This window comes from Sorex fumeus, unplaced genomic scaffold, assembly GCF_029834395.1.
Source record: "Sorex fumeus unplaced genomic scaffold, SorFum_2.1 ptg000078l, whole genome shotgun sequence".
NCBI classification, from domain to species: Eukaryota; Metazoa; Chordata; class Mammalia; order Eulipotyphla; family Soricidae; genus Sorex; species Sorex fumeus.
In genome coordinates, this window is record NW_026606135.1 from 10,354,992 (window position 1) to 10,381,847 (window position 26,856).

The 26,856-nt window shown below is 44.2% G+C and overlaps 1 protein-coding gene and 1 pseudogene across 2 annotated transcripts in view; one reads left to right on the top strand and one right to left on the bottom strand.

The window, feature by feature from the left end:
- MYOF (myoferlin) overlaps positions 1-23,800 on the bottom strand; it is a 150,099-nt gene extending 126,299 nt beyond the window's left edge. For both annotated transcript variants that reach the window (XM_056130411.1, XM_056130410.1), the window contains exons 1-2: positions 23,653-23,800; positions 1,428-1,483 (exon numbers count right to left, since the gene is read on the bottom strand). In XM_056130411.1, coding sequence (XP_055986386.1) covers positions 1,428-1,483; positions 23,653-23,740 — 144 coding nt within the window. In that variant the 5' untranslated portion in view covers positions 23,741-23,800. The remainder of the gene's footprint in view (positions 1-1,427; positions 1,484-23,652) is intronic.
- A 1,304-nt stretch (positions 23,801-25,104) lies between these two features.
- Positions 25,105-25,387, top strand: LOC130038613 (U6 snRNA-associated Sm-like protein LSm8; annotated as a pseudogene).
- The last annotated feature ends 1,469 nt before the right edge of the window (positions 25,388-26,856 follow it).

Here is a 26,856-nt window from a genome sequence, read left to right on the forward strand (position 1 = left end):
ATTTATTTTGGTTTTGTGGCCATGCCTGCCAGTTCTCAGGTCTTACTCCTGGTTCTGCACTCAGGGGTTACTGCAGGCAGTGCTTTAGAAACCGTACATGGCACTGGGGATCAAACCTGGGCAGCCTCTGTGCAAGGTAAATTGTTAACACATGTATTTTCTCTCTGGCCCCAAATGATAAGTTTTTTATAAAATACTAGTGAGGGTAAGAAAATTATGCTCACTGTATCACTGTCATCCCATTGTTCGTCAATTTACTCAAGCAGGAGCCAGTAACGTCTCTTCATCTGAGCCCTGAGATTTTTAGCAGCCTCTCCTTATTCATCTTTCCCAACGATTGGAGGCTCTTTCAGGGTCAGGGGAATGAGACCGGTTATAGTTACTGGTATTGACATATTGAATATGCCACAGGGAGCTTGCCAGGCTCTCTGCCCATGTGGGAGGGATACTCTTGGTAGCTTGCCGGGCTCTCCGAAAGGCATATATAATTTAATTTTGTGCATATATTAAAAAGAAACTATAAAATACATATGAAGTCAACAGTGGAAGGGGAGATAAATTATATGCCTTCAGTAGACTACTAAAAGTCATTAAAATGTTTTGAATGGAATTTATATGTTAAATCCTCAGGATAATAATAAAGATATTAGAATAGAAATTAGTATGCTCCATATGCTAATTTTATCATTTTAAGATATCACATCTTATTAACTATGTTCTTTCAATAAATGTTAACAATTGTTGGTTCCAGAGAGAAGAACCAAAAGTAATTTTTAAAATAATTTTATTTTATTATTTTTGTGGGGAGACACACCCAGCAGTGTTCAAGCACTACTCCTAGTTCTGTGCTCAGGGGTCACTCCCAGTAGTGCTTAGGTACTACTGAAATTCTGGGGACGAAGCAGGCTCAGTCGCAGGCAAGGCAGATACCTTATCACCTGTACTATCTTTCCAGTTCTCAAAGGTAAGTTATTTTTTGTGTGTTAAATATATTTTGTGTTCATCAGAATAAAAAACAAACGTCATTACTCAGCCAGACACACAAAACATGATACTACAGTCATGATAGTCAGGTGCCAACATGCGCTCATTTGTAGATCTTTCTCCCTGGGATTCTCCAGACAATCGGACCACACCCATTGCTCTACAGATGTGCTCTAGACATGTAACATAACCAGACCAAGACCTTGCTGCAAGCGCAGAACAGAGCTACACCAGACTAGGACCAGCCCTCCCTTCCCACCATACCACCCCCGCCCAGCAGCTGCCATTGTGTTAAACCTTCTAGAAGATGGGAAAGGGAGAGCGGGAAAGTCTGGGTGAAATGCAGATTCTCCTCCCAAGGGAAGAGCTAACCTCTGACCAGAGGTGGGTCCATCAGGGCCCGTGCATCCATTGAAACAAAGTTGAAAAAACAATGAAATCACCTCATTCCAGACAGGATTGAGTTCATTATCCACTTTCTTTGTTTTCTTTTTCTCATCTGTAAATACAAAGTAAGAGATAGTCAACCATTAGAAATAGGAATAGAGCATGGTGCAATCATGGGTTTATTCAAAGAACTTCCCTAAGGGTCAATCAAGTTTGCAAATGTTAGGAAACTAAGGGAAACCCCATTTTCCTATTTGGCTCTCTAGAGTAAGGGTTACCCAAATCAAAGTATTCCAAACTGACGGACATTTTTGAATCTAAGATGCTGTTCTCATACCTAGGTTTACAAAGGGCTGGAGCAATAGCGCAGCGGTAGGGCGTTTGCCTTGCATGTGGCCGACATGGCCAACAGAAGTTCAATTCCTCCGCCCCTCTCGGAGAGCCCAGCAAGCTACTGAGAGTTTCTTGCCCTCACGGCAAAGTCTGGCAAGCTATCCGTGATGTATTCAATGTGGCAAACACAGTAACAAGAAGTCTCACAACCTTACTGGACCCGCTTGAGCAAATCGATGAACAACGGAGGACAGTGCTACAGTGCTACAGGCTTACAAATTGTGTGGAAACCAGGAACTCAAGACCAAAAAAAATGCTGGGCTTATCTGGTTGTCCCCCACCAACTCCTTCAGATAACGCTATCCAGGACCTCTGACCTTTGCCAGACATTTGTGCTCAGGGATCACTAATGGCAGGGTCCAGGGGACCACATGCAGTGCTGGGGATTAAACCTGGGTTGGCCACTTGCAAGGCAAGTGCCTTACCTACCGTCCTGTATCTCTAGTCCCTAACTCTCACCGCTTTAGTGGATGAGGCTCAAAGAAGTTATGACACTTGTTCAAGCTCATACACAGTATTGCTGAGATAAAGTTGGGGTGTCAGCCCAGAAGCACGTGCAGCAGCTGAGGACCACAAGACCCCCACAGCACTTATAGATTAAGGCTGGACTCCCACTGCTGTCCCACACTGCAGACCTCAGTGTAAGGTAAGAAGTAGATGGACACATTCTAGGACCAGTGGGGAATTGACAGTTTTCTTTGCTCCAGGATTTTCTGCAGATATGAGGTCTTTCCTCTGTGGCTGGGACTGAGCAGTAATAAACTGCTGAAAATTCAAACTGTCCTTGAAGTCCAAGGAGTAAGGGATTTTGGGTGATCCCTAAATCCCCAGATAGATACCAAACACCATAGATGTGCAAGATGCTGTGCAAGCATTCTGTCATGTGTTTTTGGAATTAAAGCCAAACCAGGAAAGGAGTTACTTACAGTCACTTGTTTGTAACAGAGGATTCAGAAAGAGAGAGATGAAAGACACACAGGGCCAGAATTCTGTGTGTGTGTGTGTGTGTGTGTGTGTGTGAGAGAGAGAAATAGAGAGAGAGAGAAATAGAGAGAGAGAGAAATGGAGAGAGAGAGTCCTCTTTGTCCTTGATTACAGATTTGATGACACCCCTGGAAACTCTGCAACCTCTCCTAATGAGACTTTTGAAAGGTTGATGGGCCTATGTTGCTGGTGTTCAGACTATTCCTAGATTGCTTCCACTTATACTGGGGGTAGCGGGAGGGTATGGCGCCAGGGACTAAATTGAAGTACATGCAAGACAAGGCAGGGCATCTCTGACTATCACTCTGCCTTCCACTGGGACTTTCATGAGTTACATCACTTAGAAATGATTGATCTTGAACTCCATGCACTTTCTCTCTCTCTCTCTCTCTCTCTCTCTCTCTCTCTCTCTCTCTCTCTCTCTCTCTCTCTCCAGAGAGGAATTGTCAGGGGTTGAAAATTCCAAACTTCTATGTCTTGATTTTTCTGGTGACGCTCCCAACCGTGCTATCTCATTAGAGTTAAAAAGGATCCTAGCCCCTTGACACTTAATCTTGACCAGAAATTCAGGGCCAAAGACCAAATATGAGGACAAGAGGTACTCCTGTGTTCTTATCACATAGGAAATCACAGAGGTTTTGGGAGCTCAGTGCCACTATAGTTCTTTCTATTGTTCCACATTGTCCTTAAAGATCCTAGTAGATAGGTTTAATCATTTTACAGCAAAGGAAACATGTGAAGTAATATGATAAGAGTTAGCAGGCGGCAGGGTAAGCTTTTTTACCAGCCGCCCAGAGGCCTGGCCACACACTGATCCCCCGGCTCCCCCCTCCTGCTGTGGAATGTGGGTGGCATCAGGTTTAGTTCCCCTTCAAGTCACATGGCTTAGGCCTTGCTCATGGCAGCCGACTGTGGAACTAACCACCTCATTCTTCTAAGACCTCAGCATAGCAGAGCCATGAGTCATCACCCCCACTCTGCTAAGCATTAACTTTTCCACTTGAGTGGGCATCCCAGAACCCCCACAGGCTTCCCTTTTCAGTGACCCTAATCTGGCGCATGACAAGACCTCACTGTGCCTTTCTTTGTGGAGCACAAAGTCATCCCAGTCGTCTCCCCTCACCTGACAGAAAGCTCTTGCTCTCCCTCTCCACCTCCCCTACACCCCACTGCTTAAGGTAGAGAGAGGGGAAGTCCTCTCAAGAGGAAGATATGCCATGAAAAGTGATTTCTCTGATGGAACAGGGAAAAAAATGGATTCTATTCACAATGACTATAACTCCCTCTAAAGACCCACATTTAGAGGGTTTTTTGTTATCTCTATGGCGGAGGAGCCTAGGCCATGTTTAAAAGCGATGCTTCTGTGGAAACTGTGGGAAACGCCAGAGAAAGAAGCAGCCTAAATGCAACATGTATGATGGACCTGGAACCCTGGGAATGGCCAGAGGGAAGTCCAACACACCAAATACCACATCTGTGAGTTTGGGAGGGGAAGAGAGTTTGTTGTTTTCATTAAATTTTCAAATGAGTCAGGGACTTGGAAGAGGTTAGAAATTCCTGCCCTGGAAAGGGTGAAATGGTGTCATCAACCTTCCTCAGGATCTCACCTACCCTGTGACCCAAAGCTGAATGGCCCAAGAACTAAGTGAGGAAGAGGTGTCTAGACCCTGAGGCTCACAGGGAACTTTCCAGAGAGAAGATGGGCCATTGCAAGAGGCAACAAGTAAGACCAGAGAACAGGCAGGGAATAATTTGGATTGATTGGGCACAGGAGTCTAGGGGGACAAGAGTCTACCTTCAGAATCCACAACATGCCAGGCAAAAGCTAAGGCAGGAATGGAGCTCCAGGCAGGCTTGCAGAAAGAGTCAGAATTTGTTCATTTAAATCAAGGCGCAGCCTGGGAGTCAGAGCTCAGGACACACTACAATGCCATGTAGGTGCCAAGCCTGGAAGTACTGACCAAGTCACCCCCAGCAGGGCTAGGACTGTTCCAGAGCTAGCACCACAGCACTATAGCACTGTCATTCCATTAATCATCGATTTGCTCGAGCGGGCACCAGTAGCGTCTCCATTTGTCCCAGCCCTGAGATTTTAGCATCGTAAACTTTCCAGAGCTAAGGAGTACAAAAAGGATTACTTGCTCATTCCTTTGTTTTAGGACTTATTAGATACTTATTAGATACTTATTAGATACTTGTGAGTAACTGGTAACAAGGGTTTACGCTACCTCCTGGGCTGGAGAGATGCTCAACAGGCTAGCTCATGGGTTTTGCATGCAGGAGGCCTGGGTTTGACCCACATGGCCTCTTGAGTAGTCAGGAGTGACTCTTGAGCACTGAGCCAAGAGTAGCTCCTGAGCACCACTGGGCACCCTTCAAAACAAAGTTGCCTCCTGATCCTAAAACACTCCAAAAATGTTACTAATGGGCTATTAATAGAGGACCCAAATGCATCTCTGGGCATATTCTCACTAAACAGCAAAAGATTTTTCCATGCCGTTGCCTGTTTCATTCTCATACTGAAGTTTCTTTCTAGAAAGGGGAAAATGATGAGAACAACTTGAGGTTAGAACAGGTGAAAGGACCTCACTGCTCAGCCCTTGGAATTGGTCTACTATGTGGGTTCTTCCATAAATCAACATCCTTACTCTTTTTTTCTGCTAATTCATTTTTATTTTAACATCCTTACTCTTAATGCACCACCTGTATTTTATTTTATTTTATATTTTTCTTTGTTTTTGTCTTGGAAATATATCTGGTTGTGCTCAGGGATTACTCCTGGCTCTGCACTCTGGGATCACTCTTGGTGGCACTCAGGGAACCAAATGGGATGCAGGGATTGAACCTGGGTGGGCCATGTGCAAGGCAAGTTCCCTACCCGATGTTTTATTGCTCCAGCCCCAACTGTATTTTAAATACCACTTGCAGGTACTGAGCTGGATACTGCAGGAGTTACAAAACTGACTAGAACATGGGTTCTGCCCTCAGAAGTTCCTATGCGACTATAGATGTAGCCCTACCCACACAAGGCTTCTGCCACAGTCAGAATACACATAAGACACAAATTCAGAGCAAGGGGAGGCCACTTCAGGCTGTGGACATCAGATAAGGTCTCACCAAGGAAGCAAAAGCTAAGTTGGGAGTTGAAGAACAGGATGGATTGTGGAACTAGAAAGAAATGGTCACTCCAGATGCAGAGAACAGCGTGTGTGGGTTAGTCCTAGAGGAGAAGAGAACAGGTGAGGCCTGGGGACAGAGTTCAGCAATTGGCTGGAACCAAGCAAAGTGGAATGGGGAAAAGGCAAAGGTGATGGTCACACTGAAGCTGAGATCTGAGCTTCACCTGACAAGTAAGGAAGGATGCTGACAACATTATTGAAGAAATTAACAATCTAATGAGTAATCCCAAATTGCTCAAGTCTGCCGATGCGCAAGTTCCTGAACACATAATTCAGTTGTGTGTTGAGAACAAAGGGAATTAGTTGAGTCCCAGGGGAAGCACGTTGATCACAGTCCAAGTGAAACTTCCAGCAGCTTCTGAACTTGCCAAGAATGATGCTACTGACGATATGGCCCTCTGGAGCCCTCTCTAGGCAGTCTTCAACTACTGTCTAGACTCTCACCTCCATCATTTCAGGCAATCTTCTTAGCAAGCCTATGGGGTGGGCATTATGAGGTAGACACTGTGGTCCCCAATTGGCAGTGTGAACGCAGAATGGTTAGGTGATGTGCTTAGGCTCACAGACCTAGGAAGAACCCCTCTCACAAGGACTAGTTTGAATCTTGTCCTGGGTTGTAGCTGCTGCCCACTCCACTCTCCCTAGCTAAGAAGGAAAGATCAAATAGTGGTATGAACTACTCCCCTGCTGCAGATACTCAGCTTAATCCTTCCAAGGAACCTCTTGTCTTTATCAAAATGTGCACACATTACATTTTATCAAGTTTATTCTCCCACACAAATGTGTTAGCCAAAAAATGTAGATAATGTTTTCTTATCAACAGTCACATATTTATATTTATATTCTTCAGTTCCACTTCTTTTTTTTTATAAAATAATGGGTGAAGTTACAGCAAATAAATATCAAAGATTCAATTTCAGAGATTCTTTCCACCTTCACCTTCCTACCCCTATTCCCATCTCTAATTTTATTAATATGATTGTTTCTTCCTATGGAAAGGAATCAAGTGCTTCAGCCCAGAGCATAACAACTCACTTAGATGTAGAATACACTCTGGACCACGATTCATTTCCTGTTCTCAGATTAGTTACACTGGCTTCCCTTTCAGTTTGGTGAAGGTCACCACTGCAGTAATTTACCGGTATGCCAGCCCTGAACAAGACTTCCCTGAGTCCTGACCACAGGTCCTTGCCAAGCCACCACACCCTCTAGCACAGAACCGTTTCCTTTGCTCTCACCTACCAGAGCGATTGCTGACTCTTGTTGAGAAGACTCATGAGGGACCAGGACACACAGGAGCACTGGGATGCACCCTCTATGCTAAGAGGACCTACTGGTGGTGAATTTCATGGCTCAACTTGGTGAGACTTATGGCGCCAATATTTGATCAAACTAGTCTAGGTGCTTTGAAGATACTTCATGTCACCCACTTCCACAATCAATTACTTTTCAGTAAATCAAATTGTTGTCCACAGTGTAGGTTGACCTCTTTCATGGGGTTAAAGACCTTTAGAACAAAATCTACGGCTTTCTTGAGAAGAAGGGATTCTTTTTTCAAGACTATAACAGAAATCTTATCTAATTTTCTAGCCTACTGGCTTGCCCTGAAGATTTTGTTTTGCTTTGTTTATTTGTTTATTTTTGGTCATATCCTGCCGTGTTCAGGGGCTATTCCAGGCTGTGTTCAGAGAGACTCCTGGTTAGGATCCATATTGCTGTGCCAATGACTGCATCGGGATCAGCGTGCTCAAGGCAAGTGTCTTACCTTCTCCTATATTATCTCTCCAGCCCCTGCCCTGCCAATTTTATTTATTTATTTTTACCTTTTGTGTCACACCTGGCGATGCACAGGGGTTACTCCTGGCTCTGCACTCAGGAGTCACTCCTGGCGGTGCTCAGGGATGCTAGGAATCGAACCCAGGTTGGCCGTGTGCAAGGCAAATGCCCTACCCGCTGTGCTATCTCTCCAGCCCCTGCCCTGTCAATTTTAGACTCAAGTCTGCAATATCAACTCCTGTTTGAATTTACAATCTACTGGCCTTTCCCACAAATTTCAGACTTGGAAATTTCAGATTGGAATTTAAATCCTTAAAATACAATCTCTCTATATATACACACATAGATGAGATAGATAATATGCAGGATATGCGTGTATGCAGATATTTTTATTTATTTATTTATTTATTTATTAGTGAAACACCATGAGGTACAGTTGTAGATTTACAAATTTTTGTGCTTGGGTTTCGATTATACAATGATCAAGTACCCATCCCTCCACCAGTGCCCATTTTCCACCACCATGGATCCCAGTATCCCTCCCACACCCATCCCCCCCATCCCACCCTGCCTCTGTGGCAGGGCATTCCCTTTTGTTTTCTCTCTCCTTTTGGGTGTTGTGGTCGTGTATGCAGATATTTGCGTTGTAGCTACAGCAACACCAACTGGAAGCTAGACTAACACCAACACGTATATTTTATTGGTTCTATTTCTATGGTGAATGCTAACATAGCCAGTAATATCAGGTACAAAGACCCTGATAACCCATTTTAAATTGTCCTAAAGACACACCATCTCACTGATCCAAACAATCCTGATGATTGTTAGGATCCTAACAATTCCAATTCCAATTCTAGGATCCTAACTCTTCCAATTGGACTTCAAATCAGTGACCTCCCAATTTCTGTGAGCTGTGATGTCTGGGCATGGAAGGAAAATCTCTGAGCTCAGCGCCCCCCACGTGTAAGCTGGTGCATTTAGACTAATTTTCCTCCAACTCTAGGGGTACATGCTCATCTGGAAACATACATCTTGACTGATTAGACGCCTGCGTCTTACTGAAAAGGCTCTAGAAGAAGTAGGGATACTATTTACAAATCTCTCAGTTGTTTACTAGGCAAAGAAAACCAACAAGATCTCCAGGCTAAGCCAGACATCTGAAAGTGACCGTCCACTACGAGTGCTTCATCTCCCTGGAGCTCCTGCTTATGGCCTCTTTGTTTTGAGAAAATTTTACACACATGCTCAAAGTCATTCATTATTCAGCCTAGATTTTCACAGACACCCCCCACCCCACCCCCAAAGCTCATCCATGCACAGCTAAAAGTTAGCTCTTAGGTGCTATGGTTTAGGGAAGGAAGCACTATAATGTCTCCAACGTTTCCACAGAGAGTCACTGGATCCTTATAAGAATCAAAGAAGTAAATTCAGTAGCAGAGGAGGAAGCCAAGGCACAGAAAGTTAAGCAATTTATCAGAGGTCACACAGCTAGTTAGTGGCCAAGCTGGGATTCAGAGCCTGTCAGACAGAGATCCCTAACAATTTCTAAAGTCAAGAGCTGGGACTGTATTTTATGAACACTATCTCTCCCACTCACCCCTGAGTAATATCTCCATGAGTGACTCATTTGGACTGGATAAACTCATAGAGGTACAGCATCCCTTGTATATCTACACTTTGGGAGTTCCCAGGTAGTGGAATCTTTCTGGGAGGGCCAGGCCCCAGTGACCAGAGGAAACACCAGTTACACTCGGCACAGTGCCAAGGCACTTCTCTCCACACCTGTCCTCCAGACCTCGGAAGCAGCTGCCGTATAGGTATGACTAGTGCATGCTGGCAGTCATCCTGGAGACGTCAGCATCTGGGAGAATTTCCACAAGAATCAGGGAACAGAGGAGGCTCTAGAAGGGACCTGCAGGAGGCCCCTCTTGCCCTTAGGATTTGGGGTTAGGGGCATGGAGGCATGTGACCCAAAGAGACCCGTTTGTCTTTTGCTCCCTGACAAGAGGTTGGCTGTGCTCTGGCTCCAGGAGATGTTGCCAAACGGGTTCTAGGGTAAAGACATCTCAGCCAAGTGGTAACGGTGACTGGAAGCCAGGTTGTTTCGTGGGTGGCAAAGGCAGTCACTGATAGCGCTGATAAACAGGAAAGGCCAGACAGAAAGGCAGTGTCAGCTTCTGCTCTGCTTTCCACACCGTCTCCTGACCACATCATGCAGCACCCCGTTCCCTTGCTCCCCACCACCGCGACTGCCTTGACCTTTCAGACAAACAAGCCCTGGCATCAAAACCAAATCCTCCAGGAGAACCAAATCCTGCAGGGAAGCCTAGGCAACCTGAACCACCTTAAAGAATCTACTTTCCCAAAGCTGGGGAGGAGCCACAATTCAGCTCTGAGCCAGCGGAGCCTGGCAAACCAGAAGGACGGGTCACTCTGGGCAGGAGTGTTCCACCTGCCTGGGATTCCTTTATGGATTTGGTGTGGGAGCAGTCTCTTGGCCAGGCCTTTTAAACACATTCCCGTCCAGGTCTGGCAAGAAAGATGTCAGCAGACTCATTTAACCCAGACGCTTGGGTGCTGACTGCATTGCTCCAAATCACCTATCTGGCGGGTGTCAGAGTGGATGTGCAGCTGCGGCTCTGTTTCCTGCCCATCCTGTGAGCTGCACTTGTGTCCACTGCTGCAAGCAGATGGGTTTCACCTCCTGCCCTCTGTGTGACCTTGAGCGCCATGTACTACAACTCCTGCACCCAGAGTTCTTCATCAATAAATACTGACACCAGATGCCCAGGAACAATAGCTACCATTGATGGGGCCCATAATATGCCTGGCAGTCTTCAAAGGGTTCCGTGTGTTACCTTTAATTAACCTGTTAATTTCCCAATTTTGTGACACAGAAAAAGGAAGTCGCTTGTCCAGGTTCCTCTGCTAGTCAGAACCAAGTCGAGTTTGAAAGTAAGTGTTCTGGTTCCTGTGACTCTTCATCAGGTCCTCTGGAACTGACTGCTATGTTTTCCAGACACGACTTACCAGATAGTGAATTAAAACTGGCATTTGAAGGTGCATTATAGACATGGTCTGAGGAGACGGGAACTTTCCTGAGTTTCAAAAGAACCTGAGTGTCCTGGAAAAAGTAGCCAGAAAATCTCATGACTCAGGACCATCCCAGGCTTCCATGAGAAAAAATCCAGGCACCCAAGACTTAGGGGAAACGCCGAGCTGGGTTAGACTTAGAATTATAAAGTGGAATCCCATTGACTACAGGATCCGTCCCTCTGCCAGAGGTAGCATGGAGAAAATAAGACAGTCACAGGAAACACCTTGAAAACAAACACAAAGTACTCAGTCAAAAGCTGGCTGATTCAGAGTCAGAGACAGGCCCAGAAGCTGAGTACTTGCTTTGCAGGTTCAACCCCCTGCATACTTTGTGCCCAAAGCAAGAAATCCCTGGCACAGAGTCAAAAGCAACCCCCAAACATCCCCAAGCTCTGCAGGGCAAGGCCCCAAACTAAAATCAAACAAAAACAAAAAGCTGACTCATTCAACTCTCCCTCCCAAGTAAAAATCTTCTTCTTCTTCTTCTTCTTCTTCTTCTTCTTCTTCTTCTTCTTCTTCTTCTTCTTCTTCTTCTTCTTCTTCTTCTTCTTCTTCTTCTTCTTCTTCTTTTTTCCTTTTTGGGTCACACCCTGCGATGCACAGGGGTTATTCCTGGCTCATGCACTCAAGAATTAGCCCTGGCGCTGCTCCGGGTATCATATGGAATGCTGGGAATTGAACCCAGTCAGCCAAGTACAAGGCAAACACCCTACCCACTGTGCTATCACTCTAGCCCATAAAAATCTTTGAGGGGTGAGGGCCAGTACACTGGATTTGAGGGCCACACCCAGAAGTGCTCAGTGCTTACTCCTGGCTCTGCACTCGGGAATCACTCCTGGCAATGCTCAGGGGACCATATGTGGCCCTAGGACTCAAATCGAGGTCGGCCATGTACAAGGCAATTAATTACCTGACCCATTGTACTATCTTCCAGCCCCCTCAGGCAAAAATCTGATCTACTCTCAGCCTTACTCCTCAGATGCCATCATTACTAATCTTTTTTGTTGGAACTTTGGGTGACTATCAGCAGTTTTTATCCTTTTCTTTTTCAGCTGCAAATCACAGTGCACTATGGACCCTCTAGGGAGCCAGGCTGGTCTGAACGATTCAGGATTGTTTGTGGGCACTGTTAGTTCATGGAATGGGGTTGGAGGAGACTAAAGAGATGGCCAGCACAGGGCATCAGGGAAGAGTGTGGGGCTCATGGTCTCAGGTTTTGGGCACCGGTACTTGCCTTTACCTGGCTACATGGCTCTGGCCTCTCTTGATGTCTCTGAGATTCCACCTCATCTGTAAAATGGGTATAACCACCATTATACCACGAGCACCTCTTAGAGCTGTATAAAAGCAGAGGTGGTAGAACCCAGAAAAGGGCTTGCCTGCTCCTTGCTTGGTCAGTGTTGGAAGCTGTCCCAAAGTTTCCATCACACTGGGACAATTGGAGGCCATTTGACCTTACAGCACCAAGGCGGCAGGCCCTGCCTGACTCAGGTCTGACTAGATGCCTTCAAGGCCTGAATTCAACCAGGAGAATACGATGGGGGAGGAAATAGCCTGAAAGTCAACAGAAAGAATCTAAACCCATATTCTATATCTCAGAAGGGTCCCAAAGTAACACAGCCAAAACTCAGGTTAAAGATGAGTGTTTGGTGATGTGAGAGATGGCTCAGGGCTTAGTGCTTGCTTTCATTCGATCCTCTGATAATGACAGGTATGACCCAAACCTCAAACCTCAAAAGAAGGGTCCTTTAGCCTCAGCAACGGGAGTCTTTTTTTTTTCTTTTTGGGTCACACCCGGCCATGCACAGAAGTTACTCCTGGCTCTGCACTCAGGAATCACCCCTGGCGGTGCTCAGGGGACCATATGGGATGCTGGGATTCGAACCCGGGTTGGCCGCGTGCTAGGCAAACGCCCTACCCTCTGTGCTATTGCTCCAGCCCCAGCAATGGGAGTCTTATAGGACGCTAAATAGGGCAACCCACCCGGCCCAATGTTTTGTCTCTTCAGCTGAGAAAAGAAAGAATTTGAAGGAAAGAACAAAATGAATGAATATCTGAGAAGCACTTATTGCAGTTCTTAATGGCAAGTAAACTCTCGTCATCCACATAACCTAAAATAGTGACAACCCCTCTTCGCCAAGAGTTTTAACTCATAGAACTCAGAATCCACTGGCTCTCTAGCTCAGCTCCAAGCAATAAGCAGAGAGAGGCCTCCAGGCCCGTTCCACATCTGATTTGCAGCCCTGAGCACAGGGCCTGGCAGAACCCACACTTAGTCACTCGCTACTCCCTGAGTTCATGTTTGAGAGCTGCGGCAGGAAGAGAGATCAGCACCAGAGAGGAGGGAGAGAGAGAGACAGACTGTTTCCATCAGGAGGAAAACTCTTTTTCTAATATTTTATTTTTTATCTGAAGAACAGTGGCTTATGGAACTGTTAATGGTAGTAGGGATTCATGCATATAGCATCCCAACACGACACCAAACACTAGATGTTTAAAACTTTCATGCAAAAATTTTCATCTCCTCTAGAAAAAAATCACTTCAGCTTACTTAGCGGAGGAACTGAGTCACCACTGTGCTATGTCAGAGCTGAGCTGCTGACTCACAGCCTGTCCTGAAGGCTTTCATTTCTATGTGGAAAGTTACCCTGGAGCACTGGGTTTGCCTTTTATTTGCTTTTTCAATTTTTTTTAAATTTAATTCTTTTGTTCTTGGTTCATGTTTTTACTTTTTCAGATAGCATCCGAATGACCCCCACACTCTTTTTTTTAAATTGAATCAACATGAGTTAGAGTTACAAAGCTTTCATGTTTGAGTTTCAATCATACAATGATCTGCCAGACACAGTAACAACAAAGTCTCCAATGGAGACGTTACTGGGCCCGCTCGAGCAAATCGACGATCAACGGGAGGGCCTTTACATACAATGATCAAACACCCATCCCTCCACCAGTGCACATTCTCCAATGTCCCCAGTATCTCCCCCCCTTTCCTTTTCTCCCCCTTCCTCCACGCCAGACAATTTCCCCATATTGTCTCTCTATTTTGGGACATTATGGTTTGCAATACAGATACTGAGAGGGTATCACGTTTGGTCCTTTATCTATTTTCAGCATGCATCCTCCATGCTGAACAATTCCTCCAACCATCTTTGTCTTAGTGATACCTTCTCTATTCCAGCTGCCTTCTCCCCCAGTTCATGAGACAGACTTCCAATTATGGGGCAATATTCCTGGCCCTTCTGTCTACTGTCCTTGGACCTCAGTACTCTTTTTTTTTTTGGCTTTTTGGGTCACATCTGGTGTTGCACAGGGGTTACTTCTGGCTTTGCACTCAGGAATTACTCAGGGGACTGTATGGGATACTGGGAATCGAACCTGGGTCAACCGTGTGCAAAGCAAACACCCTACCCGCTGTGCTATCGCTCCAGCCCTGTACCCCAACATGTTTAACAACTTCAACCATTATGGGCAGGGAGCATTCATAATTGGACCTGGTGATGCATTATATCTTCATTTGTGATGGTGTCAAAGCACACAATACACAGGGGATAGTACATGGGTAGGACGTTTGCCTTGAACACAGTTAACCCAGGTCCAATTCCTGGAATTGCATAAGGTTCCACCAGGATTAATTCCTGAGCACACAGCCAGAAGTAAGCCCAGAGCACAGTCAGGAGTAAGCCCTGAGCACTTCCAGGTGTGGCCAGAGAAACAGAAAGATAAGAACAGAAACACAATCCACACAGTCAGACAGTCCTGAGTTGAATCCTGGCCCATCTCTGCCTCAGTTCCCCATAGTGGAATGAATGATAATGATACTCATTTTCTGGCATTGTCATAATGATGAAATAAGAGAACACACACAGTAAATAATGGTGGTGGGATACGTAAGAGGCTGTTACTGGTGCTCTCTACCTGTAGCAAGACCTGCATAAGATTTCAGCCATCACCAAAATTTAAAGAAGTATCTGGGACCAGGAGAAGTCTCATTATGTGGAAGCCCCAAGTTTGATCTCTGTTACTACAGGGGCCCCTGAGCATCACCAGGTACAGCCTTGGTGACCTCTGAGCACTGACCTCGTAGCCCTCAGCACTACCAGGCTGAGCTCTGAACCTTCAGGTCATGTAGCCAGGCCAAGTATTGCCAAAAGTGGTTCCCAGGGCCCCTTGATAACTGCCTGGGAGACTCCCAAGTAACAACAACAACAGCAGTAGCAGCAGCAATAATAATAATAATAAAGCACTTTCTTTGCACTTTTATTTAGGCTTTACATTATCTTCATCCTACACTCCTCCAACATCAGGACTTGCCCCCTTCCATTGTGCAAAGAGACTGCAGAGGTAGGGGTATGGTGCCGCCAGCAGGTCAATCTGTACCTGTGAGGCGAGTGCATCAGCAGCCTGATGGCACCATCAGACTTTCAGATACTCCAAAATTGCTGCTGTGCCTTTGGCCAGACCCCAAAAACTTGGGGCAAAGTTTACCAAGAAAGATTTACTTTAGGCCAAAAGTTAGGTATGTGGGAGACACACCCACAAACCACCTCCGGTTCAGCTATATAATTGCAGGCATGGCCTCTCTGGTTCCTGATCAAACTGCTTAACAACAATGATCCCAGAGACTCAGAAACGAATCTCGGAACCCAAAGGCATTTGGCAGAAATGCGTCCTGTTCCTGCAGTAGGTTACTGGCACTGGGCCACTCCAGGTGGGAATAGGTTTTGTGCCTTGGCCTATTCCTCTTGGCGGCCCAGTGACCACCATCCTCCAGAGGCCACTGGACAGTCAGATTTGGGCCTGCAGTGAAGAGACACATGGGGCCTCACCAGATGGGGGTGGAACCGACCATTTCCTCCCCATCCCAACAAGACCCCAAGTTGCCGCCTACAAACGGCCTCTCTGGCTCCTTGATCAAGCTGATTAACGGCCATGATCCCAGAGACTCATAAACAAATCTCGAAACCCAGCAGCTTTTGGCAGAAATGCATCTGGACCTCATACAAGGTGGCCACTGCCTCAGAGCTTATAGGAAAGCCAGTTATGAGCCAGCGGTGACGGGGCAACTTCAGTCTTATGAGAAGGGGGTTGGTACAGGCTCGTCCTTTACGCCCTACAGAGGTCACAAGTTGCCCCCCACGAGTGTCTCTCTGGCACGGCCATTGCTCCAGACGCACAGAAACCAATCTCGTAATTATCTGGCTCTGCAGAAATCCAAAATTGCATGGCCGCTATCATGGCCATGCAACATTGTATGATTCTCATAACCAGCTATAGAAAACAAAGTATTTCACAATGCCTTTTCAGCAATTCTGATTTTTTGGGGGGAAATTCTAAACAATGATGGTGTATCTTTTGTCAAAATAATGAATGTAATCAATATAGAGAAGAGTTAAGTAGAAATCATCTGCCTCACAGGCATTGGGAGAGGTGGGAGGGGGCATATATTGGGGTTCTTGGTGGTGAAAAATGAGTACTGGTGAAGGGAAAGGTGTTTGATCATTGCATGACTGAGACTTAAACCTGAAGGCTTGGTAACTTTTCCCACAGTGATTCAATAAATAAATATAAGAAGAAAAATAAATAAATAAATAAAATTATGGAGAGAAAAAAAGTAAGGTGGAGTTCATGCCCAATTCAATCAGCTAATCAGTGGCTGAATAAATAGCAGTACTCCTACATAAAAAAAAGAAAAGAAAAGAAAAGAAAAAAAAAGAGTGTGAAGAGATACTGGGAATCTATGTACACCCAATTAGGATGGCCGTTCTCGATGAGATAGATATGGATGAAGTTTTATAAAGCAACAGAAAATTTCAATCATTGGTGAGAACACGGAGAAACCAGAACCCTGATGCACAGCTGATGGGAATATAAACAGTATAGGAACTGTGGGGGAAAATTGGTGATATCACCCTTAAACTAAACATCGAATTGAAAAATGAACTAGAATACTGTTTCTGAGAATATAGAAGAAGAACTGAGTGGGGTGCAAAGAGATAGCTTCAGGGACTACAGCCTACACTTTGCATGTATGTTTTATTTCTAGTATCACATAATCCTACAAGCACTGCAAAGAGTAACCCTCAAATACGGACAGGGAGTAATTCCTGAGCACCACTAGGTATGGTCCCTTGAAAAAAACTTAGAAGTAATCACTCAAAAAGTATTTGAGTTCCCACATTCATGGTAATACTACACATAACAGCTAGAAGGTGGAAGCAATACAAGTGTGCACTGGTGTAGATGAATGGATAGACAACACGTGAGGTACAGAAACAATGGAATAATGTTTAGCTTTTATTTATTTATTTATTTATTTATTTATTTATTTATTTTGCTTTTTGGGTCACACCCAGTGATGCACAGGGGTTACTTCTGGCTCTGTGCTCAGGAATTATCCCTGGCAGTGCTTAGAGGACCATATGGGATGGTGGGAATCGAACCCTTGTCGGTCGCGTGCAAGGCAAACACCCTACCCCCAGTGCTATTGCTCCAGCCCCTATTTAGCTTTTTAAAGGAAGGAAATTTCAATGTTACACCATAGATGAACCTTGAAGTCACTTTGCCAAATGAAATAAGACTTAACACAAAAGAACACGGCAAGGGGCTGGGGCAATAGTAAAACAGTCAAGGCATTTGCCTTGCATGCAGTCAACCCGAGTTTGATTTCCTGCATCCCATACTGCTCCTTAAGTCCCACTAGGAGTGGTCCCTGAGCACAGTAAGTCCTGAGCACCAGGGTGAAGCCGTCCTCCAACCAAAAAGAACAGCAAGATAATTCCATTGGATATAAAGTAAGTAAAGTAAAAGTAAAGGCCCTCCCGTTGATCATCGATTTGCTCGAGCGGGCCCAGTAACGTCTCCATTGGAGACTTTGTTGTTACTGTGTCTGGCATATCGAATACTCTCGGGAGCTTGCCGGGCTCTCCGAGAGGGGCGGAGGAATCGAACTCGGGTCGGCCATGTTGGCTGCGTGCAAGGCAAACACCGTACCCGCTGTGCTATCGCTCCAGCCCATTGGATATAAAATACTAAGAAAAAGTAATCAAATTCATAGAGACAGAAAATAGAATAATAGTCCCAAGGTGCAAGTGAAGGGAAAATGGGGAATTATAATTTCATGGGTACAGTCAAACAAAAGATCCTAGAGATGCAAGGTAGCTCAAAGTGCAAACATATGTAATTCCATCAATGCTTAAAAATTGTTAAAGTGGTAATGGCATGTTATATATATTTGACCACAATTTAAAAGCAACGATTCCATAGCAGGAAACTATATGTGTTCCACAGATGAATGAGACACGGGCTCTTCCTTGAAGCTTCTTGTGCACCGTAGCAAAAGGCATCCTGTTTATTCACTAAAACATGGGTAACCCCTTATATAACCTCCAGGGTTCTGTATGCCACCCTCCCCCAATAGTGGGGGAAGGAGTGGGGCATAAAATGGGGAGAAAAGGGATGTTTGTCATACACCTATTATGTACCAGGCACTAAGACAATGTTTGAGCCACTTTGCCCTGATGGATCATTAACAACGTTTCTATGAGACAGACACATTTCATTCACCCCTTTCATTAACAACGAAACAAAGATTCATATACTGTCACTCAGTTAGCTATTCTGATAAAGACTTAGTCTGCCCAGTCCAATACTTGTCCTCATGCTTTTTTTAAGTCATTTGCTCATGCTCACATAGGAAGTAAGCGGTGAAATCAGGATTCTCATTAGAGCCCCCTTGAATCTAAAACCCACTGCCTCAGTACCCTAATGCCAAGCCAGGTGAGAAAGCCTATGCTGCCTGCTTCACAAACACTGTTCCTCAGTGAACATTCTGTTCAGAGACAGTTAAAACACACCCTGACACCAGAGGCTGTTTGGGAGAAAGCACATGCAACCAGTAAGGAACCAGTGCATGGCCTGGCATTCACATATGCACTATGCACTGAGCCTTCTCCATATGGATTTTCAACATGAAAATGAGCAGCCTCACATCTTCCTTGCCAGAATGCAAGTACAGCAGCTGGTTACTGTGGAGTGACAGGTGCTAGGAGCTGTCCATGTTCTCTGTTTGGGGATGTATGAAGTGGCTCTTTGCCAAACCTTATCCACAAAGCACCCAAGGGAATATTAAATATAATTAATTTTTCCTGAAAGAAGAGAGATGGGCTGACTTCCAGTGGTACTTTTTAAAACCAGGAATCAATGACTTTATTGCCCTGTGATATCTCTATCTCTAATCTGCCAACTCTTGCTTCCATAATCAGAATTCAAAATGTATATTTGACCTTAGAGGTGTGTGAAAGGTTGCAGAGGGTTTACATATCCCTCCATGCCTTCTTTCAGGCATAATCCCAGGTAAAGCCTATGGAGAAACATATCCGGAAACTTAATCCAGAAAAATACCTTCACCCTCTGGACACACCTTGAGGGCATGTACAGAAATGATGTGGAGGAGGGAAAAGAACATAAGCCACTTTATTTCTAAGAGGCAGCAGAGGCTTAAGGAGTGACGAAGAGCCTGCAGAATGTGCCTTTGGGAAGTGAGATTTTCAAAGTTCCCGTACTGCAATTCAGGGCGTGACCACTTTCTTTAGGTGTTGCCTCTAACCCCTGTTCTCCCGGAAGTGAAAGGAATGACTCAGTAGATTAAACAGTTAGGCCTGCCTGAAGTTTCTTAAATACAGTACAGCGGCTCTGTGGAAGCCTAAGCACGGCAAGATGGCCAGTCTGAGTGAGCATCTTCTCATCTGCTCATCCCTTCTGACTCGAATGTGAATGAGACCCGTTATTGCATCTTACTCCCATATTTCTGCTTTTTTTTTCCTTTTTGTGTCACAACGGGTGATGCACAGGGGTTACTCCTGTCTCTGTATTCAGAAATTGCTCCTGGTGGTGCTCCTTAGACCATATGGGATGCTGGGAATTGAACCCCTGTAGGCCACGTGCAAGGCAGACACTCTACCCGCTGTACTATCACTCCAGCTCCTCTGCTTCATTTTTAAATGGATTCTCATAGATTTTCTGCTTATTGAAAAAGCTTTTTTTCAATTTTAGAAAATTTAACTGAGAACGAATGCTAGAGTTTGCCTAATCTAATGTCAACAGGATTTAGCTTTACAACTAATAGTCTGTGTGTTGAGAGTGCCAGGGAGAATTGCAGCCTCTGGCTGGTAGATATCCTGGCTTTAAGATTCAAGCTCAGTTACAAACCTGGCGACATGAAAAATCAAATAAACTCTGTGGTTTTCGTAAGCCACTTCTGTACTAACATCAGTGACACTCACACATCAGCCCATATCCTCCTGGTTCAGGCTAGATCCTGTGAAGTTTAGTAGTGAGCCTCAGAAAGAAATTGAACACAAATGACAGATTAACTCTAAACCAGTTGGTTGCCTGACTCCACTCCTGTATCCCACACTCAGGTCCAAGCTCCATTCCAATGTAGCTCAAGTTGAACAGGGCCGGACAGTGTCTACACAGCATCCTCATTAGCACAGCATCACTTACTCATCTTCAACCTGTCTTAGAGTTTGAAAAGAGTTGCTTACTGCTCTGACCCTGACCTTTTATGCACTCAAGAGTCAACCTGCTACACAATTCAATAAAGGTAATAATTGTAGGAATTTTCCTTGGCTCTGTTGATCTTCTGTTAGGACTTTTTACTTTTACTCCCTCCCTACTTCAGTGACATAAGGCACAGCTGGCTTTGCTCCACGTTTCCTCTGATGGACATGTCATGATGTAAATACCTTCAGTTCCCCAGAATTTGATGTTACTTATCTTTATCCACTGCTCAAAGTTGGGCCACACATCTGGAAAGGAGTTGTCATCATTCACCATTCATTTTAAAATCTCTGGGATAGATTGAAAGCAAGAAAAATGCCATATTCATTGCCATGTGGCCCTAGAATCTGAGTTTAAAGCAATGTCTTCTTTATCTTGAGAAGAGCAGATGTTTAATACATGGAAGTAAAAATTATAGATTTTAAATGCAAAGCAAACTCACTAGATTAGTACACATCATTCCACTGCTGGGAAGATTGAAACCCAGATGATTAAATCTGGGTCATCAGATATTTAGCAAGTGTTGGCTGGAATCCAGATGTTTCTCCTATGACTTCACAGTTCTTCAGTTAGAGACCTTACAGATGAATGAATGATACTGCCATCCAATTTGATTTGTACAATCAAAGGAAATTGGGGGGGGGGGGGGAAATAAAACAGTAATGCAATTATTTATATAGATTCTACTTGCTCTATTTAACCAAATTTCTCTACTTTCAATCAAATGACCATGATCATAGTCATTATTCGAGCCAATTAAAAAAGTTTCATCCATGTATATCATGCTAGACAAGTAAATCAAATTTCATTATATAGCAAACTATAATTTAATCTATACAAAGTACTTATAATTTCAGTTCCTTTATCATAGGTCTTGCCTCAAATAATGACATCTCCAAGTTAAGTTCCATATGTTTTATGTCTTTATGTGTTAATAGTTAAAAGCTCTTTCCTCTCAACAATTTAAAGCTTTTCATATTATCTCTATTATGTGATTATTTCAAGAAAAAAGCTTTAAAAAATGAAAGCATGTAAATGAATACAGACATAACATGACCACATAACATTTAGTAATCAGAGTCTCAAACCATTTTGTTCCATCTTAAGAACAGAAGGATGCTCAATGGTCTGAACACAAGCTTTGCTTGCAGGAGGCCTGAACTCCATCCCCAGCGTGGTTTGGTTTCCTGAGCACCACCAGAATGACCCTTGAACACAGAACTGGAATTGGCCTCTAAGCAATGCTGAGTCTGGCCAAAAAACCAAAACAAAATTCTATTTAATTAAAAACAAAATTCCATTCCTTCCCCCTCCTCCCCAATTTTCAATTGTACTACCATTTGTCAGTTTTGAGCATTTTTTTGATTTAGTTTTTTATTGATGAAACACCTTGAGGTACAGTTGTAGACTTACTAATTTTTGTGCTTGGGTTTCAATTCTACAATGATTGAGTACCCATCCCTGCACCACTGCCCAGCCTCCACCACCACTGATCCCAGTACTCTTCCCCCCCATAGCCCTCCCCCCCGCCTTTGTGGCAGGGCATTCCCCTTTTGTTTTGGGTGCTGTGGTTTGCAAAAGAGGTACTGAGAGGCAATCATGCTCAGTCTATAGTTCACTTCCAGCATGCATCTCCCATCCTGGGAGGATCCTCCCCAACACCCTTTCTTTAGTGCTCCCTTTTCTATCTGAGCTGCCTTTTTTCCTTAGCATGTGCAGCTGGCTTACAAGCCATGGAGTGAACATCCTGATACTTATCTCGGCTATTCTTGGATGTTAGTCTCCTATTTTGTTACTTATGTTCCCCAGATGAATGAAATCTTTCTATGTCTGTCCCTCTCTTTCTGACCCATTTCGCTTAGCATGACACTTCCCATGTAGTACCACTCGTATGTGAATTTCATGGCTTCATCTTTTCTAATAGCTACATAGTACTCCATTGTGTAGATGTACCAAAGTTTCTTTAACCAGTCATCTGTTCTCGGGCACTCAGGTTTTTTCCAGATTCTGGCTATTGTAAAGAGTGCTGCAATGAACAAACAAGTACAGATGTCACTTCGACTATCCTTTTTTGCCTCTCTGGGACATATTCCCAGGAGAGGTATTGCTGTATCAAACGGGAGTTCAATTTCTAGTTTTTTGAGAATCGTTCCATACTGTTTTCCAAAAGGGCTCAACCAGTCGGCATTCCCACCAGCAGTGAAGGAGGGTCCCTTCTCACCACATCTGCGCCAACATAGGTTATTTGAGCATTTTTTATTTGTTTGCTATCCGCATACTATCTCTCCAGCCCAGCATTCTATGCTTATCCGCGTTTCCTCTTAGAAAATGATTTGAAAAAAAGCATTTTGGAGAGAAAATAGAGGATAAAAGAAAGGCATTGACAGCTGGCAAGCGAAAATGAGAAGGAGTTGCGTTCTTGGAGTAAGCTGGAAGCGTGTGAGGCATGGTCAGGAACCACACGCCTCCAGGCTCCCACTTTTCTCTGCATTCTCCTCTTCTCCCTCATCCCTCCCACCTAGAAGTGAGCTGGCTAATCTTATCAAAGCCTTGGGCAAACAGAAAATGACAGAACTCCTACACTGAGCTTTGACACAACAGCAGCCAGAACCGGACTCATTTACAATGCCGGGAGGGTGCCGAGCACCAACTGTTCCTGCCCTCTCAGCGGTTGTAATTAAATGTCATAGGAAAACAACTTTTCAGAACCACAAGAACCACAATTGGGGCCTTTTAACATGAGCTAAACCCTCCTCATCCGTTTTGCAGATAAGAAAAGTGACATCCAGTTGAAATAAAGTCACTGGCCCGAAGTCATTAAGGGAGATCAAATTTGTCCCCCCAATGGTAGAGTTGCTGTCTCAACAACCTAAAAGCTGCAGAAGATGGAGAAAACATCATTTAATGGCTCTTTCCCTTCCTTTCATCCATTTCAAGCTGACAGAGAAAATTTAACTGCACATAAGTCGGCTGAAACTCTTAACTTGGAAGCCCCACCTGAAATCTGGGCATACCGAGAGAGCTCTCTGTCAGAGAGGAAATCACATTATTAGAGTTAAATTCACAGGTCTGAGTCTGAGTCTCCAAGCCCTGGGGAAAAAACAGATGCCTTCCAGAGAGCTGGATCCTCTGGGTTGGGTCCCAGGAGCGGCAACAGGTAACAAGCTCAAGGAAAGGAAGAGAAACTAACCATTGCGTATGCTCAGATTCTCAGGAACAAGGAGCCCAGAAACCGAAGTAGCATTCCAAAACGGGACTTGAGAAAAAAGAGAAGCAAACTTTTCCTTACCCTTGAAAATAACAGAAACAATGGGATCCGGCTTCCCAAACTTCGTTTTAGGGATATTGCTGGCAGATTCCACAATCACACGAAGCATGGCTCTAGGAGGGCAGAGAGCAAGTTCCAGCAAAGGGACTTCAGGAGCCTTGGGCGCTGGCCTCGCGCCGGCCCTGGGAGAGAGAGAGGCCCCGGAGGAATTCTCCGGGGAAGAGGGGAGGAGAACAAGGGGTGGATCTCGGCGGATCGGTGACTGACAGCTCCGTGCAAACCCAGATCCCAACGCTGCGTCTACGCAGCGCCCCGGGCGCCCACTTGCAAAGTTGGGAGGATGAGGGCGGGAATGTGGAAGTGAAAAGCCTCAAGCGAAAATAATTCAATGCAGCAAGTGAAAATGGAAATAGATTTGGAGTTGACAACTCAGGACAGGTCAGGGGACCCCTAAGACACGACTGGCTGTCTCTCAGCAACAATTCATAAAACCGAATTCAGTGGCTTCTTTTGAAAGTCACTCTTCTGTTAACTGCATAGGATTCTTAAAACTTTACTTGGTTATGTTGCAATTCTGAGTTTTATCCTTTCTTCTCGGACTTGGACACACCCACTCAGCAACCTTTTATACAGCTCCCGCTGCCGCCCCGCCCCCAGTATATATAGTTAAAGTGTGCCCCCTACAGTGTCACAGTGGAATGACTGACTTTGTATCTCGTAGTGTGGCTTTACAAAATTGGTTCCAGGGACTGCTCCTTTGTTTTGGACTGATCCAACATTGCAAGAAGATTCACCCTAGATTTTTTATAAAAAAGCCTTTTAGAGGGTACATCTGGGCGTCTAAATATTCCAGACCTACAGTCTATTTTATTTCATTTTATTTGGTTTGAGGCCCACACCTATTACTGAGTAGGGCTTACTCTTGGCTTTGTGGTCAGGGACCACTGCTGTCAGGGCTGAAGTTACCAAAAGTGGTGCCAGGGATAGAACTCAGGTGGGCAGCATTCAAGGCAAGCCCTACCCGCTTGCTCCTGCCCCTGGCTTCCATAACGTCTTTTTAGGGGACTAAACCTGAGAGGTAATTTCCCTTCCTTTGGGTTAAAGAAAAAAAAAAAGAAATCAGTGATCATTAAAGAAGATTTGGGGGAGTGGAGGGAGGTTATCATCTAGTTCTGCTACAGACTTTTGCAATGGAGGAGGGGGATTGGGCTCAGTTCCGAATTAGAACACAGGCAACTAGGAAGTTATAACCAAGGAGCAAGGTGGAGGCCAATGAACAGAAATTGAACAAGGGGACATCAGGGGGAAAAGAGTTTCTGGCTAAACCAGAAGTAGATTCTTTCTGAACATAGGTCAGGGTAAGCAGACATCACCTGGAAGATGGATTAATTGAAAAGATTTGCCTTTTTTTGTTTGTTTGTTTCTCTTGTGGGAGATGCTGTTGTAAATCCTGGAACTGCCTTGCTGAGAATTATGACATCTGCCCTGGAGAACTACAATTAAAGAGTTGTTGTAATTGTTTCTAGTGGGAGAATTATTGTTGGAACACTAAAATGTTTTAACCAGACCATTAATTTATTTTGGATGAGTATTATAAATGAATTGAAGCTCACAAAGAGTAGAACAAGTGGTAAAGCGTCACTTTGTAAGAGATTACAATGCTGAAGTTATTGGAAGAATTGATGAAGATACTGATCCTGCACTTGAGTTGGGGAATATTCTAGTAGAACCTCTGAACTCTGCAGCAGCACATTGAGGAAAAATCATACCTGGGGAAAACCACACATCTGTAAATCTTTGTGCAGAAACTGTAGTCTAAGAATGATATACAGGATTTTTATGCTTGATTGTGAATTTTGACTTTGTAGTAATTCATTGTAATATGACATGCCAATTTGAATATTTCTATGTTTTATTGAGAAAAAACAAACAGGGGAGTGTCTAAATACAGAGGCTAAGGCGTTCTGGTTGAATTGACTTAGACAGGTTCTTGCTAAAGTGAAATTTTACAAGCAAATGGATAGATGGGTCTAGAAGAAAGTTCAGGAGCCCAACTAAAGTTTGGTCAAGCAAAGAATCTCTGTCATCTCAAGGGTGTGTGTTAGGCAGTCTAACCTGATAGATAAGGATCACAGCAGAGTCCAGGGGTGAGTCTTCAGCCAGTCCTGTGAAGGTCCCTACTCTATCACTCCTGAGCTGTCTGTCACCTTAGTGACTCCTGAAACCTCACTTCCTCAATTATCTTTTTTATCAAATGGGGGGGAAAGGTTGTAATAAGATAAACAACTTAGTATGTAACCTGGCACAAGCCATGTATTAAATCACACACAAACACAAGCTTAAGTTTAAGATTTGTGCTTATTTATGATTTCATAGCATTTTCATTATTTTGAATTGGCTTTGAAATTCCAATATTTCTTCACCCTAAGTTTTGCATATCAGAAGAAAAGGCTAAAACTTAGAGTGGAGAAACATAGAGCTTCCCTTTGCTTTCAAACACACAGCCAAGATGACTCAGCTATAAGGGAACATTTAAGCGCATTGTAACTTCATTAATAAGAGTTCTCTTTCAGGACTGGAGATATACCTTAACTGGGCTTGAGCATATGTTTTGCAGGAAGGAGGCTCAGGGTTCTTTTTCTCGGCACTTCCAGGAACTGTCTCTGAGCACCAAGCTGGGAATAGCCCAGGAGCAGTTATTGGGTATGATCCAAACCCCCTTTTTTCTCCAGTCCCCCAAAGAATTCTGTTTCAGAGTTCTCAAAAGCTTATATTAAGAGCTAGTGAACTCAATGCTATATATCTTATTGCATTAAATATTATCTAATTGTGTTCAATGTTCATATAGAATTTCAGTAGAATGTATACAACATAATGTTTACTTTCTTTGGCTTGTCCTTCTTTTTTTTTTTTAATATTTTTTTCCCCTTTATTTTATTTTATTTTTTTTTTCTTTTTTTTTTTCCCCTTTATTTTATTTTATTTTTTTTAAAGTTGTAGATTTACAATTTTTGTGCTTTGGTTTCAATTATACAATGATCAGATACCCATCCCTCCACCAGTGCCCATTTTCCACCACCATGGATAATATCCCTCCCACCCCCATCCCCCCATCCCCCCGTCTCTGTGGCAGGGCAATCCCCTGTGTTCTCTCTCTCCTTTTGGGTGTTGTGGTCTGCAAAAGAGGCATTGAGTGGCAAACATGTTCAGTCCATAGTCTACTTT